This window comes from Scylla paramamosain, unplaced genomic scaffold, assembly GCF_035594125.1.
Source record: "Scylla paramamosain isolate STU-SP2022 unplaced genomic scaffold, ASM3559412v1 Contig4, whole genome shotgun sequence".
NCBI lineage: Eukaryota > Metazoa > Arthropoda > Malacostraca > Decapoda > Portunidae > Scylla > Scylla paramamosain.
Genome location: NW_026973669.1, coordinates 2,162,501 through 2,181,952, shown reverse-complemented (window position 1 = coordinate 2,181,952; position 19,452 = coordinate 2,162,501). Strand labels below are relative to the sequence as shown.

Here is a 19,452-nt window from a genome sequence, read left to right as displayed (position 1 = left end):
TTATATAAAAATTCATTTCCTGTATATATATATATATATATATATATATATATATATATATATATATATATATATATATATATATATATATATATATATATATATATATATATATATATATATATATATATATATGTGTGTGTGTGTGTGTGTGTGTGTGTTATTTATCTAAATTTAAAAGTAAACCAAAAATGCGACAAGCATCCGTTTTGAAGGACCTTTATATATAAAGTCAATTATTCATTCTCTAATATTCTTTCACATAAAGAATTATGTAGCAGATGATATAACACAAAAAAACTCATAACTTTATTCAAGGAAAAGTGAACAAAAATAAAAATAAGTCAAGTCTATTTTGAGAACATTTATACACGTGATCCCTCAAAAGCCTGGCAGGGAGGGGAAGGTAAGACATCTTTTCGCATTTTTTTCGGTTTTCACATCTATTACAACCTTGTCAATGCTCCAGATTACGTGCGAATGCTCATCTGCCATCACAGAATATTCAGACACCGGGACATTGCTAAATAAAAGTGAGGGAACACCAGCAATAAGGGAAATACTAACACCCTTGAGTCTCAGGCAGGGGTCTGTGGCGACTTGAAGGAAGGAAGCAAAATTTCTGAAACCCGGCCTATTTTGAGTTTCCTAACCCAATATTGATGATTCTGTCCCTGCTGGTAATTGCATATAGGCCTAGGTGATTATTTTAGGCCATAAGAAACACGGAAGTGCAGTAAAAATCTAAAAATAAGGCAAAAAGCGGCGTGTACCTGAAAACCTGCGTATTATTTAGATTTCTAGGCCTATTTCGGGATTTTCAGGCCTATGGGGAGGTGGAATGGAGATTTTGTGATTTCATTTACGCCTGGAAAGTGACGTTAGGCCGTGAGAATGAGAAGAAAGTGCTGAAATCATGACTGAAAATGAGATTGTGTATTGTCTCTTTTTATAATTTCTAAGCCTATGTCGGGTCCAGAAGGCCTATGCAGGGCTGGTGGGGAGTCTAGGTGTAATATTTAGCCTTTGAAATTGACAATAGGCCGTGAAAGTGAGCGAATAGGAGGACAGATGGTTAGGTTATATATTTAGCTGCGTGAGTCATTGCGCGGGACAGGAATCAAACGGGTAGTGATGGTGGGGTAGTAGTAATAGTAGCAGTAGTAAGGATGGGATCGTGTCAGTAGTAGTAGTAGTAGTAGTAGTAAAGATGGGTTTGTCAGTAATAGTAGTAGAATTAGTGATATTTCTTAGTAAGTCCATCTCTCTCATCCCTCCCTCAACCACTCAAATAAGAGGAATCGGGGTGTTCGGGGGGGTGGGATGAAAAATAGGTGAAATATGAGTGTTTAAAAATCTAAGCAAATGTACCTTAATATTTCAAATTCTCTTAACCTATGCTAGCCTCTAGACTCCACCACTAGCCAGCCCTCCCCACTAGGACGTTAACCTAACCTAGCCTAACCTAACCTAACCTAACCTAGCCTAGCCTAACCTAACCTAACCTAGCCTAACCTAACCTAGCCTAACCTAACCTAGCCTAACCTAGCCTAACCTAACCTAACCTAACCTCCCCACTAGGACGTTAACCTAACCTAGCCTAACCTAACCCAGCATGACCTAACCAAACCTAATTTAATTTAATCTAACCTAATCCAGCATAACCTAACCTAATCTAGCATAACCTTACCTAATCTAGCATAACCTAACCTAATCTAACCTAGCATAACTTAACCTAACATACCTCAAGCCTAACCTAATCTGACTTAACCTAGCATAACCTAACTTAACCTAGCATAACCTAACCTAACCTAACCTAACCTAACTAAATAACCTAACCTAACCTAACCTAACCTAACCTAACCTAACCTAGCATAACCTAACCTAACCTAACCTAGCATAACCTAACCTAACCTAACCTAACCTAACCTAGCATAACCTAACCTAACCTAACCTAACCTAACCTAACTTAACCTAACCAAGCATAACCTAACCTAACCTAACTTAACCTAACCTAACATAACCTAACCTAACCTAACCTAACCTGACGCACCAAAAAAATGATACTGCCGTGCCTTAGTGGTGTGGTGTGGACACTCTCAGGGTGATGGGGGTGGGTACAGCTTGGCGGCTTCCTTAATAAACACATGGCACCTCTTCGTTCCGTCTGTATATCACGTCTTCACCATTGCCTTTGTTAAATATCTCGTCACTTTTTTCCATGCTTCACCTTGCACTGCTTGCTTCACCTCCCTCCGCTGGGTAGCCATATTAACAAATGACAGCAAGCCTCGGTCAGAACGCCTAACGTGTCTCTAAAACGAGTGAAAAGTGTAACAGAGCGCACTGTGGAAAATTGTAATTGGCGGCCGCAGGAATGTCCTCACGAGTGGCACCGCGTCATTGGAAGGATCAGCTTTTTTTTTTCTTTCTTTTTTTCTTTTTATGTAGGAAGGGTACTGGCCAAGGGCATTAAATATCTAGCATAAAATTAAAAGAAGCTCACTGAGATGCCAGAACTGAGAAGAACGCACCTTTAGATTTCTTTCTTTTTTTCTTTTTATGTAGGAAGGGTACTGGCCAAGGGCTTTAAATATCCAGCATAAAAAAATATAAAAGAAGCCCACTGAGATGCCAGAACTGAGAAGAACGCACCTTTAAGTTTCTTTCTTTTTTTCTTTTTATGTAGGAAGGGTACTGGCCAAGGGCTTTAAATATCCAGCATAAAATAAAAAAAAAAAAAGCCCACTGAGATGCCAGAACTGAGAAGAACGCACCTTTAGGTTTCTTTCTTTTTTTCTTTTTATGTAGGAAGGGTACTGGCCAAGGGCATTAAATATCCAGCATAAAAAAATATAAAAGAAGCCCACTGAGATGCCAGTCCCAAAAGTATTAGCTCTATAGATACCACGAAACTCTAATATGCCACCACCCACAAATCCAACTTATAAACAAAAAATCGTTTGTTTACTCTTGACTGGTGCGGAGCTCGCTGGACTTAAAAAAACACCAAATTTCTCCGCACTCACAAGTCCAATTACAGCCACACTAGATGCATACCCCACAATTTTTTTACGTTAACGGCAAGATCTCCAAACCTTTCTGCACGACTTGTGAGGTTCGTGCTTGTGTGTGACATGGACGTGATAGTAGTAGTAGTAGTAGTAGTAGTAGTAAGGGTTTGTGTCAGTAGTAATAGTAGTAGTAGTAGTAGTTTTTATTTTTGAGAGACTGACCTAAAAAATATGACGAAAAAAAGAAGAGATGGTTTGTCAGTAGTAGTAGTAGTAGTAGTAGTAGTAGTAGTAGTAGTAGTAGTAGTAGCAGCAGTAGTAGCAGCATCATGGGCAATAGAGGAAAGGTTAAAAATATCCTGTAAACTGCATTTGTTCAATTTTAAGTCCTTTTTGTTTTTATTTATTTATTTATTTATTTATTTATTTATTTTTGTATAGTATTTGTGAATGGGTTGCCTTATTTTGTATTTATATTTTCATTTGCTATTATTTATTTATTTATTTATTTGTTTATTTGTTTATTGTAAAATGGTGGAGTTTGCTGGTTCAATGTGTTAAGTTTTCAGCACAACATGAAAAAGAAAGAAAAATTATGCAGATTTATTATTATTATTCATTATTATTCATTTATTTGTTCATTTATTTATTTCCATGGTGATAGTGATAGTGGTAGTGAAGACAGCGACACATTTTAATTTTCAATAGAGTAAGAGAAAAAGAAAAGGAGAATGTGTTGTTATTATTATTGTTATTATTACTATTTTTTTATTTATTTATTTATTTATCTATTTATTTTAAGAAGGTGATAGTGATAATAGTGAACACAATGACAGACTTAATTTTCAACGGCGGGTTGACCAGATGTCCTGTGTTTAAAGCACGTGTCCTGCATCCCGAGTGGACCTTCCCTCTCCTGGGGTGCCACTTGTCAAGGATTTTCAGGATTTTAAAAACTTCACTTGAGATGTGGGGAAATATAACTGTACAAGTATATTAATTTAAAAACAATAATATTTGAATGAATTGCATGAAATACGGGGAAAATATAACTTTGTACAGTTGTATTGATTAAAAAAATAATAATATTTGAGTGAAATTTGATAGGAGAGAACCAGCTGACCAGTTGGAAAGTCAGCTAGAAGTCAGTTTACATATACAACCCTTCACAAATGAGCAAAGTGTACAATATTGCAGTACTGTAATGTTCCAACACGTGATGCATTGCTGCCTGAGACAAAACCCTGGCGTTGTTCGGGGACTGGCATCTCTGTGGGCTTTGCTTTTCAATTTATTTTACTTATTTATTCATTTATTTATTTTATTTTTTTGGCTGGTGTCCCTCCTACAGAAAAAAGATAGATAAACATTGCATTGGACACATATTTACAACAGGCGATGAAATACTGTGTACTATTTAAACAGGTGGTGGAGCCCAGGTGAGAGACATTGTGCTCTGCCGGTGTGTGGGGTGCACCTCCAAACGCACCCGCTGTACGTACCTCTGTTCTGGGTGTGCCGTAAATCCATTTGCGGAGTTTCGTCACCCTGAGAACGAAAGACGTAAAAAAATTCGCTTACTAAATAATAATAATAATGAAAATAGTGTTGATTATTTTTTTTTTTTAGGTGAATACAATCATAACACCATCATATTACTGTCCTGAAAATGAGGTGATGGTGATGACTGACAAGATGATACAAGTGATAATGATGGTGATGAACTATGACTGTAGTGAAGGTGAGGTGTCATCACTATGAAGTCTTGTGTGCAGTGATAGTGAAGTGATAGTGATTGAAAAGTGATCAGGAAAGAAATTAAATAAAGAAGAACTACAAGAAGAGGAAGAGAGGGAGAAGGAGAAAACAGAAAGAAGAGGAAGAAGAGAAAAAGAAAAATATAAGGAAGAAAAGAAGAAAATGAAATAGAGGAGAGAAGAGGAGGAAGAGAAAAGAACAGAAATACAAAAGAGAATAGGAAGAGGAGGAAAGGAAAGAAGAAAAAGAAAAGGAATAGAAAAAAGTGGAAGAAGAGAAAAAAGAAAATAGAAGAGGAAAAACAGGAAGAAACAAAAGGAGGAAAAGGGGAATAGAAGAGAAAAAAGGAGGAGGAAAGAAAAAAATAGAAAAGTAAAGGAGAAAAAGGAAGAAAGAAAAGGAAAAGAAAGAAAATAAAAGAGAAGAGGAAGAAGAAAAAAAAAGAAGAAAAAGAAAAGAGAGAAGGGGAAAAGAAGAAAATAAAAGGACAAGTAGAAAATATATTAATAAATTAGAAAAATTACCATAGATGCAAGAAATACAGAAGGAGGAAGAAGAAAAAGAAGAAAGAAAAGGAAACGAGAAAGGAAAGAAGAAATGAAAGAAATTAGAAAAATAGAAAGAAAATAACTACAAAAAAAAAAAATAAGAAAAGAAAATGGAGGAAAAAGTAGAAGAATAAGATAAAATAGACAAAAAAAAAACATTAGCACAATAAATAGAGAAAGAAGGAAGAAGAAAACAAAAAAAGGTGAAATTTTGTACAGATTAGAAAACGGAAGAGAGAAAATTGGGAAACACACACACACACACACACAGACATGGCCCAACAAACACACACACAAACGCACACACACCTCAAGTCTCAAATCAAATCTTTATCCGACGAAATCAACAACTTGGAAAAAAATATTAAACAAATCAAAACACAAACAACAGACGGAGCGACGCTATTGGCTGGCGAGGTGACCAGTCGCGTCGCTTGGATTCACGCTCGTTTTCTTTACCTCAAGGAAAACGGGATGAGGGAATTTGAAAGGCTGGAAATTGAGGAGGGGAGACTGAAGGAAGATTTAGAGACGTGGAGAAGGGGAGGAAGTTTGAGAGAGAGAGATAGAGGGGAGAACATTGCAAGAAAAACGAAGATAAGGAAAGACAGTAAAGGAATCGAGTTTTCCCCTAGTGAAGGTGAAAGAAAGTGTCATAGTGCAGATTATGGTGAATATGAAGTGAAAGGGTGCCGTAGTGTAACATATGGTGAAAGTGAGGCTGAAAGTGAGAATCATGGCTATTCTTACCCCAGTGAAGGTGATAGAATGTGCAGTGGCTTGAGTCATGGTGAGAGTGAAGATGAAAATGCCTCTCGTAATATCCTGAGTGAAAATGAGATGAATGAATGTGTTAATTTGAAATGCAGTGAAGGTGAAATGAGAAAATGGCACCTGCAGTGTAGTGAAGATGATGGTGAAGGTGACTATGGGAAGAGTGTCTGTCCTCGGCCTCGCAGTGAAAGTGAATTGAGAAAATGGTATCTGCAGTATAGTGAAGATGATGAAGGTGAAGGGGGTGGGGAAAGTGATGAAAACGATGGTGAAAATGATGAAAAAGACTGTGAAAATGAACGTAGTGGGAAAAATGATGAAAATTATGAACTTCTTGACCTGCAAACACGTGAAGATGAGCGGGACAACGAGAGTGAGGAAAGTGAAGTTATGCAGCCAGTGACAAGTGAAAATGACAGAAGGTGTGATATTACTGGCTATAGGGATGATGAAAATGAAGGTGAGCGAAGGTGTAGCAGCTCCCAAGACACCGGAGAACAAACACGGTTAACAGAAAGGGAACAAGAAACTCGCCCAGACAAAGAACAAAAAAATTTAAGTAAACGAAGCATTTTAACCGTAACGCAAGATAGAAGAGGAAAACTTGAAGGGAAAATGCAGGGGGAAATAACGGCTAAGGGAAACAAACAGGAAAACACACCATATCAGCGAAAAACGTACGAAAAAAACCGAAGCGTCAGCGAAAAACAGACGCTGAACACAAACGACAAACAAACGGAACTCGCCCCAAGGTTCTTTCACTCCTGGGACATAAAGGACCACGCGTTTTTCCTGCAGACTTTCCACAAAACTCAGGGAAATGAACAAAACGCGGAATTCGAAAAACTCTTCAATTTCAAAACACGGCGGGAAGTTTACGAACATACGAAAAATTACAGAGAATTTTTGAACGAAAGGAGGAAATGGCGGGAGAAAATGAAAAGGTGGAAGGAAGAGAAGGAGAGGAGGAGAAGAGAGGAGATAGAGGAAGCTGCAAGAGAGAGTAGACAGAGGGAGAGAGAAGAAAGGTTAGAGAAAGAGAGGAAAGAGAAAAAATTGATGAAAGAGAGGGAATGGAGGTTTGGCGAAATGAAGAAATGGAAGGAAAAGCAAGGAGAAAGTGATAAAACAGAAGGAATAAACGCAAAGAAAACTGAAGAGGAAGGAGAAAGAGAAATAAGAATAAAGGAAAAGAAAAACGAATACACTCAAAAAGAAAGAGAGATAATCAAAGAACAAATAAGGAAATACAGAGAAAACAAGAAACAAAACACACACAAACAAACAAAAGAAGGAGAGACGAGCCAAAGAGACCAACGCAAGGAAACACAAAAGAAGATCGAACAGTTCCAGCAAAAAGACGCCAGACGGATGGAACAGTCTCGTCGAAGGAAGGAGAACAAGAAGAGGGAAGAGGAGGAGAAGCAAAGAAAACTGGATCAGGTCAAGTCACTGGTACAAGTCGCTGTGTGTAGGAGCAAGACAAGGCTACAGCAGTCTACCTTAAGCCACACAGCGTACAGGGCCAGTCGGGAAGCTGCCGCAGGGACACCTACTGATTCTTTGACTGTTGATATTGGCCGCGTGGGACGCCTGGGGGTACCCTGGTGGAGGAAGGGCATTGGGAAGGAGTGACGGGCGGTGGGGGGGAGTAGGAGTGACAATGGTGATAGAAAGAAGAGTTGATGGTTCTGTTTTGTGCTAAAGTGAGATGATAAGGGTGTGGGGGGGTAGTGGGAGAGGAAAGTTGGTAGGATTCTGCGAGGTTAGGCTCAATTATCTTTTATATATATATATATTTATTTATTTATTTTTATTTTTACGCATTTTTTCATATATGTGCATTTGTTTCGTCTTATCGATTTATATTACGTGTCGTTTTTGTTCATTTATCTAGTGTTATTGTTATTTATTTGTTTGTTTTCTTTCTTATTTATGTAATTTATATTTTGTTCGTTTACAGTAAAATCCCTCTTATCCGGCATCAACGGGACCGCCGACATGCCGGATACTTGAATAGAAGTGAAATTATGCCCACAATCACCAGCCTACACTCACGCATCTTACCATAACAAAGATCAGCTGATCGCCGTGCCGCGCGTCGCCACCCGCGCTGCCACCTCACACTCACCAACACACAGTTGTAGCATTGGGCCTGTAATTGTGACTCCTTCTGATCTTTTCAAGCTGAACCACTCGTATAACACTTTGTCCATCATTTCACCACGATGATACTGCAGTGTGTCACGATTTTCCGCTGCCTTTGGGATGTCGGTGGCTTTCATGTAATCCCGCAACTTTTTCGTTTGGGATTTAATGTTATAAATAGTTGATGAGCCCACGCCATATTCCGCCATCAGTTGCTGTCTGCTTTCACCTCTCTCCAATCGTCGACAAATGTCTACCTTCTGCTTAAGTGTAAGCACAACACGCTTCTCTTTTCTACAACTTTAGGCATGATGAAGGCGTCAGGCGATAAACAGTGCACACGCGGGACTGAGTCACTGAGTAAACACAGTGCAGTGGGCCGCGGGTGGCGCGAAGCAGTGCGCTCTGGTGGCGAGGGGACAAAGTATGCCTCGCGCGGGAATTTTAATCGATTTTATGAGTACACATTGATTTTTTATTGATTTTAAGGCTCGGGGAAAAATGTACCGGATACTCGAATGCCGGATGAGAGGGATTTTACTGTACATGATGTAGTGAAGCATTAAGTAAGTGTTAAGTATATTTTGTAGTGAGCATTGGTAAGGCTGGTGTTATTAAGTGTTTGTGTATTGTAAGTATTCATGTAAGTACTGTATCAAATCTTTCAATGCAGTAAGGCTTAATTCAAAGGAGTAAAGGCAGTTTGGAGAGTCTCAAGAGCCTTAGTGACAAATATGGAGGTCATTGATGAGAGAAATAGGAGTGGGTGAAGACGACATCATCCGCTGTCTTCAGAGGTGGCTGTACAAACACAAATAATTGCTTTTGAGTCGTTTGTAATTAGGGAAACTTCAAATGCCAGTGGTAGTGTTGATGTTGTTAGCATTTGTTGTTGTTGTATTTGATGTTCCTCTCTCTCTCTCTCTCTCTCTCTCTCTCTCTCTCTCTCTCTCTCTCTCTCTCTCTCTCTCTCTCTCTCTCTCTCTCTCTCTCTCTCTCTCTCTCTCTCTCTCTCTCCTATCTGTGTGGTGTGTTTATGCTAAGGTGCAGCTAATGTATGTATTCTTATTTGCATTGCACAACACACACACACACACACACACACACACACACACACACACACACACACACACACACACACACACACACACACACACACACTTTCGTACAGTTAATGACTAAAGTTTAATGTAAGTCCAGCCGTCCCTCGTCACTTACAGCTTCACTTCTGGCGGCCACAGATTCAAACAGGTGACAGAGTGGGAATCAGTTCACCTGTACTCTTTTTTTTTTTTTTTTTTTTTTTTTTTTTTTTTTTTTTTTTTTTTTTTTTAGATAAAGTGTTTGTAACCACGTAGATGTAGTTTTAGTTTATTATTTTTTGCGAGGTTGTGGGTGTTGTTAATTAATGGTTGGAGCAGCTGGGTACTAGCTTGCTTTCACTGCAGATTGTAAAAGTGTGTGTGGGGTTCATAAGATTGTGTTTGTTGTAGTGACGGTGTTGAGACGTGCTGCAGGTGGTGGTCAGCTTGCATCGCGTTTGTGTTCACTTGTGTCCTCATTAGTGGCGGGTGACTGTCAAGCTTACAGAGTGCACCACCTCTTTTTTCCTTCATTTCTTTAGTTAATAGATGAAACGTGTGTAGTTGTGTACGTGCAGTGTAGCAGCAGCAGTAGTGTGTCAAGTCTTTACAAGTATCCACAAGAAAGTTAACAATGAAAAAGACACATTTTGCAATTTGGTCTCAGTTGAGTTGTTGGGTGAGGCCGTGGGGCAAGTGAAGGTGTCACTGTGAGTGGTGGCAGGGACGGGGCACCAAGGGGCAGCCACAGGGGGAGGGGGTGGGCTCTGGCTGTCCATGGGTTGTCTGGCACCTCACCACCAGGGACGGGGCACCAAGGGGCAGCCACAGGGGGAGGGGGTGGGCTCTGGCTGTCCATGGGTTGTCTGGCACCTCACCACCAGGGGTCACCAGTTATTATTGAGTATTAGTACTGTATGACACACGCACGTACACACACTATACTTTTAAGAATGTTGTGTGTTATTGAGTATTTGTATTGTGTGACACGCACGTACACACTCTATACCTTTAATAATGTTTTATTCAAGCACACGTTTGGTTTTTGGTAAAGGAACATGACAATAATAATAATAATAATAATAATAATGATAATAATAATATAAAGATTACACACATTTTGCCACTTATTATCTATTTTTACTTTTATATAAACAATTAGTTAAAAATATTGTATTTTTTCCCTTTAGAGAGAGAGAGAGAGAGAGAGAGAGAGAGAGAGAGAGAGAGAGAGAGAGAGAGAGAGAATTAACCAGTTTAAGTTATCAGATATATTAAATGAGTAAGCAGTCTGTCTGTCTGTTTGTCTATCTGTCTGTCTAAGTCTGTATCTGTGTGTGTGTGTGTGTGTGTAACAGTAGCAGTAGTAATAGTAGTAGTAATAGTAGTAATGGAAAGAAAGGAAGAGAGATAATAATAGGTGGTAGAAGAAGAAGAGGAGGAGAAAGGAAAGGTGTAATAGTTGTAGTAGTAATAGTAGTAGTAGTAGCAGCATTTTTATTTATCATTTATTTATTTATTTTTCATTATAGTAATAGTAATATACATAAAAATAATAGTAGTAGTAGTAGTAATAGTAATAGTGGCACCACCATCACACCCAGTAGTAGTAGTAGTAGTAGTTACTTGGATACAACAAAAGTAGTTAAGATAAAACCACTTGAATAGTCTGCAGATAAGGTGGTGGTGGTGGTGGTGGTGGTCGTGGTGGTGGTGATAAGAGACAGAATTACAGATAGATGGAGAGGAGGAGGAGGAAGATTAGAGAGAGAGAGAGAGAGAGAGGAGACAAAACATGGTAAGTTGAGAGACTTTTATAATTACAGTAGTAGAAGTAATGAGAGATATTTATCCCCACAAATTATCTACCTTATTTGTGTGTGTGTGTATATTATTGATTTAGTAGCCTTCCTGTATGTTTATATAGTGTTGTGTCTTTCTAGCACCACCAGCAGCACCAGTAGTAGCAGTAGTAGTAGTAGTAGTAGTAGTAGTAGTAGTAGTAAGGTAGAAGAGCACACTACGATATGGCAACACTGCTAGACATTCTCTCACTACGATATGGCAACACTGCTAGACTGATTCTCTCACTACGATATGGCAACACTGCTAGACTGATTCTCTCACTACGATATGGCAACACTGCTAGACTGATTCTCTCACTACGATATGGCAACACTGCTAGACTGATTCACTCTCTCTCACTCTCTCTCTCACTCGCTGCTTGGTTAACATACTCGCAGGTTTTGCACGTTTTTGTCAGCCCAGCCTTCTAATCACAGCAGGGCACTCCGTTATAAGGCAGTGGAGGGCTGGTCTGTTATATCTTGTAATGGTGGTGGTTCTGGCAGCAGGCAAGTTAATTTTCCACGTGTTTCAAGGTACAATGTGTTTATTTGCCTTTATCTCTGTTTATCTGTTATTGTTTGTTTGTCTATCTGTTTGTTTGTCTTATTTAAAGTTTCTCTCTCTCTCTCTCTCTCTCTCTCTCTCTCTCTCTCTCTCTCTCTCTCTCTCTCTCTCTCTCTCTCTCTCTCTCTCTCTCTCTCTCCATGTTTTTCCTAGTGTAAGCACGTGAGGTAACGCAGTGGAGCCTTGGTTATAGAACTTAATTCCTTCTTAAATGCTGTTTGATATCAGCAATGTTTGAAAACTAAAAGTATTTTCCATTTACGAACCAATGTCAAATGCATTAATCCGTTGCCAGACACCAAGATGGCTTCATCTCCAGCTGACAAATTATTTATTCAGAAGGAATGTATTGAATGAATCATCAGAAGAGGCTGCTCAGACCATGCAGGCATTCTCTTTGCCAGTGCTCTAGTGACGGAAGCCTCACAGAAAGCCACAGAAGGGAACAACCCACTCACCGTCAAAATGAAGGTGATCACAACGCTGCTGCTGGGAAAAGCTAGTGGAAAAATGCAGTTGTGTCATAGTGATGGCACTGGGGAGAGCCGCAGGTGCCTCCGGATGACTCCTAAGCGTCTAAAACTGTTTGTTTACATCGAGGCTTTTCAAAGGGATCACATTGACCGTATTTCAAAGACTGAATTGCTGCCTAACACTCTCTCCTCCAAATACATAAAAACAAGGTAAATATAGAAACAGTAAATTAGTAATAAACACCATCTTTTGCCATCCCCTTTCATGTTTGCAATCAAGTAAGCTCGCTGTAAACCTGCATTATGGTACTGCAACCCAACCACCAACTACTTCAGAATTGTGTTGGAAAACCGAGGGAGGTGTTTGGTAACCGAGGTTCCACTGTATTTGTGATCTGTTTCCTGTACGGATTATACTGGAGGGGGTGGAGGGTGGGGAGAGAACCTTCTTCCACTTCGCTGCCTCTTTCTTGTGTCACCTTAGTAGTCCTAGATCACCTCGCTGTGGCCTGTGTGTCTGTGTAATTATATGTAATTCTTATATTCCAGATTCAAGAGTAAACAATAAAGGATAAAAAGAAGAAAAGGAGACGAGGAGAAATAACAACAATAACACACCAGCAGCAGCAGCAACAAGAAAGAGGTGTTTATTAAGAGAGAAAAAAAAAAAGAAAGGAAGGAAGAAGAGAAAGTGGAAGAGTTGGGAGAGGAAGCCTTCAACACACACACACACACGCACACACACACACACCAGAATGTTTCGATCCAAAGCAGGAATAGAGATTGCTGATGTTCCCAGTAAGTGAACTAATACTTTGGTTCTTTTTTTGAATATAAGAATGTTTATTATTATTGTTGTTATTATTATTATTATTATTATTATTATTATTATTATTATTATTATTATTATTATGATGATGAAAATATGTTTATGATTCTCTCTCTCTCTCTCTCTCTCTCTCTCTCTCTCTCTCTCTCTCTCTCTCTCTCTCTCTCTCTCTCTCTCTCTCTCTCTCTCTCAGCCCTCAGCAAACATTACATCAGAGAGAAGGTTTGGGATTATATAGAAGAAAATAATCTGGCTGATTTCCCGAGGCCTGTCAACAACCGCATCCCAAACTTCAAGGTGTGTGTGTGTGTGTATTTGTTTGATTGTGTTTGTTTGTCTGGTTGTGTTTGTCTGTCTAGTTGTGTTGAATGGGTGTGCCAAGGTTGTGTTTATCTCTTTCTCTCACTATCTCATGTGGCCTTGAAGTTGTCTATTGGTCAGCTGTATCACTGTTTTGTTTATCTATTTACGTTTTCTGTTGCTCTGCGTATGGGAAGGGGAACTACTCTTTGTTTTATGCCTATGTACAGCTGTGCCTCGTTTTCGGTTTCCCCCGGCTTCGCTTTTCTGTGTATTGGTGTCGACCACGGATCTAAACAGTGCATCGAGAGGCAGCCCATCTTTGCATATCATTTTTTTCTCTTTATTTCTGTAGTTAATTGGGAAATGTTTGTAGCTGTTTGCGTGCAGTTTCTGTCGACTTAACAAGGGTTTGGGGCCTCAGGGGAAGTTCTTAAAGCCACAGTCATACGGGGCAGCTCGACTACCCGCCCGTGCAGCAGTCCAGTGGTCCCGTGCCTCTTGTGCAGTGTGGACGTGTCAAGGGTGTCGCCAGGTGTCAAGATGATGGGAGGAAAACTGTTTGATAAATTTGGAACTCAAAAGAAGCATGGGAGTGGGTGCCAGAAGGGAATCACTGAGGGCAATGACTGCACAACACCCAGCTGGCTGCATCAGTGTCGTGTGTGTTGGTTCAGTGAAGTGACTGTTGCTTCACGGGATAACACCACAAAAATTAATGTCATGACAACAGCATCTCTGCAAGACCAAATTGTGGTGCATCGCATTTCTCTTCACGTGGTTTTCATTGTCAGCCACAAGCCTTCATGCTTTCTATAAATGTCCAAAAATCTAATGACTCCATCACTGACTGCCTCAAAACTTGTCTGTCACATTCCACACGCGGGAAAACGCTCGCCATGACTCGCCGGTGGTCACTGCGTCACTACAAGGCCACGCCAGCCACTGCGGACCCACCAGTAGCAGTGACCAGGCCGCGTCACCACAGAATCGCTGCCGATGAACAAATTAGAACATGTTTGACTTCAGCAGCTGCAAGTATTTGTAGTCACCAATTGGTCCTGCTGGTGACAACTAACCGGCCACACTCAGCAGCTCGCCCCGAATGACTCCAGCTTTGAGGCGGCACTGAGAAGCAGCCTACCTGTGCTCATTGTTTTTTTTATTTATTTATTTATTTATTTATTTATTTATTTATTTTTTTATAGTTAATTGGCGTCAGCAAGACTTTGGGAGCTCGGGGAGTGCTCTTAAGGATGGCACTAACTCCTCACGGGTTTTCCTTGTCCCTGGATGTGTTGCCTCACCCCAGTGGTTAACAAGGGAGGGATGTGTGCGGACTTCCCTCTCATCTTCCTCCCATTACCCTCTCATCTCCCTCCCTTGTCTGCTAATGTCTCTCATATGTCAATTCTCCCTGTCCAGCACTGCCTTATCCTTCACTCTGTTCATGTCACCTCTCTCTCTCTCTCTCTCTCTCTCTCAGTGTTATTTGACTGTGTTTCCCTCTCCTGTCTCTCCTTCTCTCCTCTCATCCACCACCACCACTCCCATAACCTAACGCAAGGTGTCTCGGCATGGCAGGGTGCGGGGCAGGCAGGGCAGAGGGTGTGTGGGCTGCAGTGCTTCCAGGCAGCCCACACAGTGAAGGTGAACCCTGACAAGCCACAGGAGGAGGTGCGCTTCTTGACCCTGGAGGTGAGTCTGTGCGTGTGTGTGTGTGTGTGTTGGGGGTAGTGGGCAGGGAGAGAGGAGAGGAAAAGGAGGGTAGGAGAAAGAAGAGGAGAGGGGAAAGAGGAAGAGGAGAAAAGAGAGATGAGAAGTGAGGAGAGATGAGAAGAGGAAGAAGAGGACAGAGAGAGAGAGAGAGAGAGAGAGAGAGAGAGAGAGAGAGAGAGAGAGAAAGAAGAGTGTGTGTGTGTGTGTGTGTGTTTTGTTACCTAGTTCTAACCTAATTGAATTTTTACAGGATTGAGTGAAGATTGTAAAGTGTGTGTGTGTGTGTGTGTGGTCCCTTCACACACAGCTTGGTCAGTCATTGCTGTATTTCTTTAACCTCATGAAACCAACCCAACCCAGCCCAACCTAACCTAACCCAACCTAACCTAACCTAACCTAACCTAACCCAACCTAACCTAACCTAATCTAACCTAACCTAACCTCACCTTGCCAACCCAGCCCAACCTAATCTAACCTAACCCAACCTAACCTAACCAAACCAAACCCAACCAAACCTAACCTAACCGAACCAAACCTAACCAAACCTAACCCAACCAAACCAAACCAAACCTAACCCAACCAAACCTAACCTAACCTAACCAAGCACCCCACCCAAACCACCTCACCCGACCTCACCCCACAAAGCCAACCCCACCAAAGCCTCCATGATGCCCCCAGGCTGGCAAAACCCTACTGGTGCCAACTCCGAGACTCCGCAGTGGCCTATTTAACCGCCTAAGCAGCCAGGGCGTGGAGGGGAAGGAGAACCTGCGTATCATGGCCCAGACGGAGGGAATCAAGAAACACTCTACACCTATTTGCCTTGACATGACCACCAAGGTTGACCTCATAGTCTTGGGGTCAGTGGCTGTGTCAGTGACGGGCAGAAGGATCGGCAAAGGGGAAGGGTTTGCCGACATGGAGTACGCGATGATGAGGTCTGTGGGGGCGGTGAATGACGAGACCTGTGTGGTGACGACTGTGCATGATTGCCAGGTGGGTGTGTGTGTGTGTGTGTGTGTGTGTGTGTGTTTGTTTTGTGGTTTTCTTTGTTTTTTTTATTATTTGTTTGTTTTTATTGATTTTTTTTTTGTGTGTGTATGTTTTTTTCATGTTTTTTCTTTGTGCCTTTGTTGTTTTTTCTTTGTTTTTTTCTTTCTTTATTTATTTTTGTGTTTCTTTTCTTTTCTGTGAGTGTATTTTTTATTATTTCATTTTATTTATTTATTTATTTTATTTTTATTTTTTATTTTTGTGTGTGTGTGTGTGTGTGTGTGTGTTTGTAGATGCGTATATACTTATCTTAACTGTATACTCACACAAATGAGCCAAGTTTATGATTCCCTGTCTTTTAAATCTACTAATTATCTGTAAAACTGTAAATACCTTTTAACCTAACCGAAACACCCTCCACACACACAGGTATTTGACGAGCTCCCGCACCAGCTGTTTGGGCCACACGACCTGCCTGTGGACTTCATCGTGACCCCCAGCGAGGTCATCAAGGTCACGCACACACTGCCCAAGCCCCTCGGAATCTATTGGGACCTTCTTACCCCAGAGAAGTTCAGGCAGATACCAGTCCTGCGCCAGATGTATGAGAGAGAGGCTGAGTAAGTGTTTTGGGGGGTGTGGGGGATGGGGTGGAGGTGGGTTGACAGCAGTATGTGTGTGTGTGTGAGAGAGAGAGAGAGAAAGAGAGAGAGACTATATATCTACCATTAATTAATCTATGTATTCACCCATCTATCAACTTATTCATCTATCTATCTATCTATCTATCATATATTTACATCCATCTCTCTTTTACAGGCAGGGCAAGGATGTGACTCTAGCAGGGGGTGTGGAGCTACCCACTGCCGAGGACCTGAGGGGGGGAGGGCGTGCTAGAGGAAGGGGAGGGGGCAGGGGTAGAGGTGGAGGCAGGGGGAGGGGCCGAGGAGGAGGAGGAGGAGGAAGGACAAGATACAGTTCAGAAGAGGAGGAGAAAGAGAAGGAAAGCAAAGGACAAAAGAATATACAGGTGAGGGAGAGAGAGAGAGAGAGAGAGAGAGAGAGAGAGAGAGAGAGAGAGAGAGAGAGAGAGAGAGAGAAAGTAAATCTAACCTAACCTAATCTAACCTAACCTAAGAGAGAGAGAGAGAGAGAGAGAACCTAACCTAACCTAAGAGAGAGAGAGAGAGAGAGAAAGTAAACCAAACCTAACCTAACCTAACCTAACCTAACCTAACCTAACCTAACTTAACCTAACCTAACCTAACTTAACCTAACCTAACTTAACCTAACCAAACCAAACCTAATCTTTCCATAGGTCACCATCAATGTCAGCAAGAAGAACCGGATAGTTCGTCGCACCGTTGAGGCGACCCACGAACCAGACCGTTTAGGCTCGGCAGACCTGGACGACGAGGGGGGGGGTATGAGAATGATAAGTCGGGGGTCATCCCTCAAGAAACCTCGTCTCCTGATCACCTATGCTATATTTCTTGGCAAGGTCCCTCCGGCTTGTAGGTAAGTGTGTGAGAGAGAGAGAGAGAGAGAGAGAGAGAGAGAGAGAGAGAGAGAGAGAGAGGGTGTTTGTTTGTGCATTGATAGAAAATAAAGAGAGGATGTTTGTGTGAGAGAAAAGTGTAAAGTGTGTGTGTGTGTGTGTGTGTGTGTGTGTGTGTGTGTGTGTGTGTGTGTGTGTGTGTGTGTCACCTATACCACTTTACCCTAACCTAACCTAACCCAACAGAGTGCGAGAGCTGAAGGACGCCCTGCAGACCCGCGGCGTGCGTCCTGCAGACATCACCTGGCGTGGCCGCAACGGATTCGCCTTCCTGCGGTTCAGCGGTCCATTGGAGGAGTGTGAGGAGGTCCTGGATAAGCTGTCTGGCCTTACCCTGCAGGAACAGCCTATTGTGGTGGAGAGAGCCAAGGACAGGAAGGACAGCACTGACGAAGAGGGCAGGGATCCGGTTAGTAGGGGCTTGGGGGGGTGAGGTGGGTGGTGTGGGTTACGTTAGGTTAGGTGATGAGTTGTGTGAGGTTTTGTGGGTTTGGTGTGGTTAAATTAGTGAGGTAATTTGTGAGTTAGGTTTAGTTAGGTGAGGGTACGTTGAGTTAAGTGGGTTTGGGTTGTTTTTGTCTACTACTACTACTACTACTACTATGACTACTACCACTGCTATCACTACTACAACTACCACTATCATTATTACAACTACTAATATCACATCTCCCCCAACAGTACTACTACGAGGAGGGGGGTGACGAGGACAACCCTCCACACCGCTATGGCTACCCCCCTATCCCCCGCAAGCCCCCCACGGCCCCCAAGAAATCAAGATTACCCATCACTTTTGCTGTCTTTCTTGGCAAGGTGCCCCCAACCTGCAGGTGAGAGAGAGAGAGAGAGAGAGAGAGTGGGGAGAAACCTGCTGTACTGTCCTTCCTTTGCACTGGCCTTTTCTCTGTTGCCAGCTAGATATAGTTAGCAGGGTTTAAGGGTGTGTGCACAGAGAACACTGGTTTTCTTACACTGGTGGTGACCTGCGCTGGTCTTTGGCACTGCCGGTGGTCACACGGGACGCGGTGACCTGCTGTGACTGGTGCAGGGAGGGACTGGCTGGTGTGTTTGTCAGCTTTGGTAGGTCAGTGTTGCTTTGGTGCTGCTGCAAGTCTTAAAGGGAGTAAAGGAGAGATACAGGAAAGAAATCACTAAAGAAAATGGTGTTGTGCCACATGAAGACCAGCCATCACCGTCACCTGGCCTTAAATCATATTCAGAATAAATGTAGAGAAATGCTAGTTGCCAGATGCCCAGTGGTGGGAGTTGAGGCAGCAGGTATGGGGTGGTGGGGGGGTTGGGGGGGCAGGACAGCTGGCAGAGGCACCAAACACACCCACACACAGCAAGCAGCCTCCTCACCACAGCCTGCTTGAGTGAGAAAATGATAGTTGTCTGTGCATACTGCTTTTCTTTTCACTGCATTGCGTAGCCTCACCCACCACCCGTCCCTCCCCCAGGGTGCGGGAGCTGAAGGAGGCTCTGCAGAGTCGTGAGGTGCACCCAGCAGACATCACATGGCGAGGCAGGAGTGGGTTTGCCTTCCTGCGGTTCACCAGCCCCGTTGAGGACTGTGCCCGCATCCTGGTGGCGCTGGAGGGCCTCAAGCTGCAGGATCAGGCTGTGGTGGTAGAACGCGCCAAGGACAGGGGTGAGGAGGTGGTGGTGGTGGTGGCCGAGGATGATGACCTTGATGGTGTTGACAGTGGTGTGGAGGCTGTCAATGGTGGTGGTGGTGGTGGTGTGCTGGCTTAGGCTGGGTTTGGTTAGGTGTAGCTTGGTTTGTTTGTTTTCTTTATTCCTTTTGTGTGTTTGTTTTGTTTGTGTGTGCGTGCGTGTGTGTT

General features: G+C 42.2%; 1 protein-coding gene across 3 annotated transcripts in view; it reads left to right on the top strand.

Moving 5' to 3' along the window:
• Window positions 1-289: 289 nt before the first annotated feature.
• LOC135096490 (methenyltetrahydrofolate synthase domain-containing protein-like) overlaps window positions 290-19,452 on the top strand; it is a 21,302-nt gene continuing 2,139 nt past the window's right edge. The window contains exons 1-11 of one of the 3 annotated variants that reach the window (XM_063998001.1): window positions 290-406; window positions 12,759-13,007; window positions 13,232-13,335; window positions 14,923-15,036; window positions 15,736-16,053; window positions 16,480-16,670; window positions 16,870-17,080; window positions 17,369-17,568; window positions 17,795-18,017; window positions 18,290-18,438; window positions 19,069-19,452. The exon at window positions 19,069-19,452 is cut by the window's right edge and continues 2,139 nt beyond it. In XM_063998001.1, coding sequence (XP_063854071.1) covers window positions 12,965-13,007; window positions 13,232-13,335; window positions 14,923-15,036; window positions 15,736-16,053; window positions 16,480-16,670; window positions 16,870-17,080; window positions 17,369-17,568; window positions 17,795-18,017; window positions 18,290-18,438; window positions 19,069-19,363 — 1,848 coding nt within the window. In that variant the 5' untranslated portion in view covers window positions 290-406; window positions 12,759-12,964 and the 3' untranslated portion in view covers window positions 19,364-19,452. Of the gene's footprint in view, window positions 407-11,353; window positions 11,706-12,758; window positions 13,008-13,231; window positions 13,336-14,922; window positions 15,037-15,735; window positions 16,054-16,479; window positions 16,671-16,869; window positions 17,081-17,368; window positions 17,569-17,794; window positions 18,018-18,289; window positions 18,439-19,068 lie in introns of those variants that run through there. The other 2 variants (XM_063997999.1, XM_063998000.1) reach the window with 2 other exon arrangements.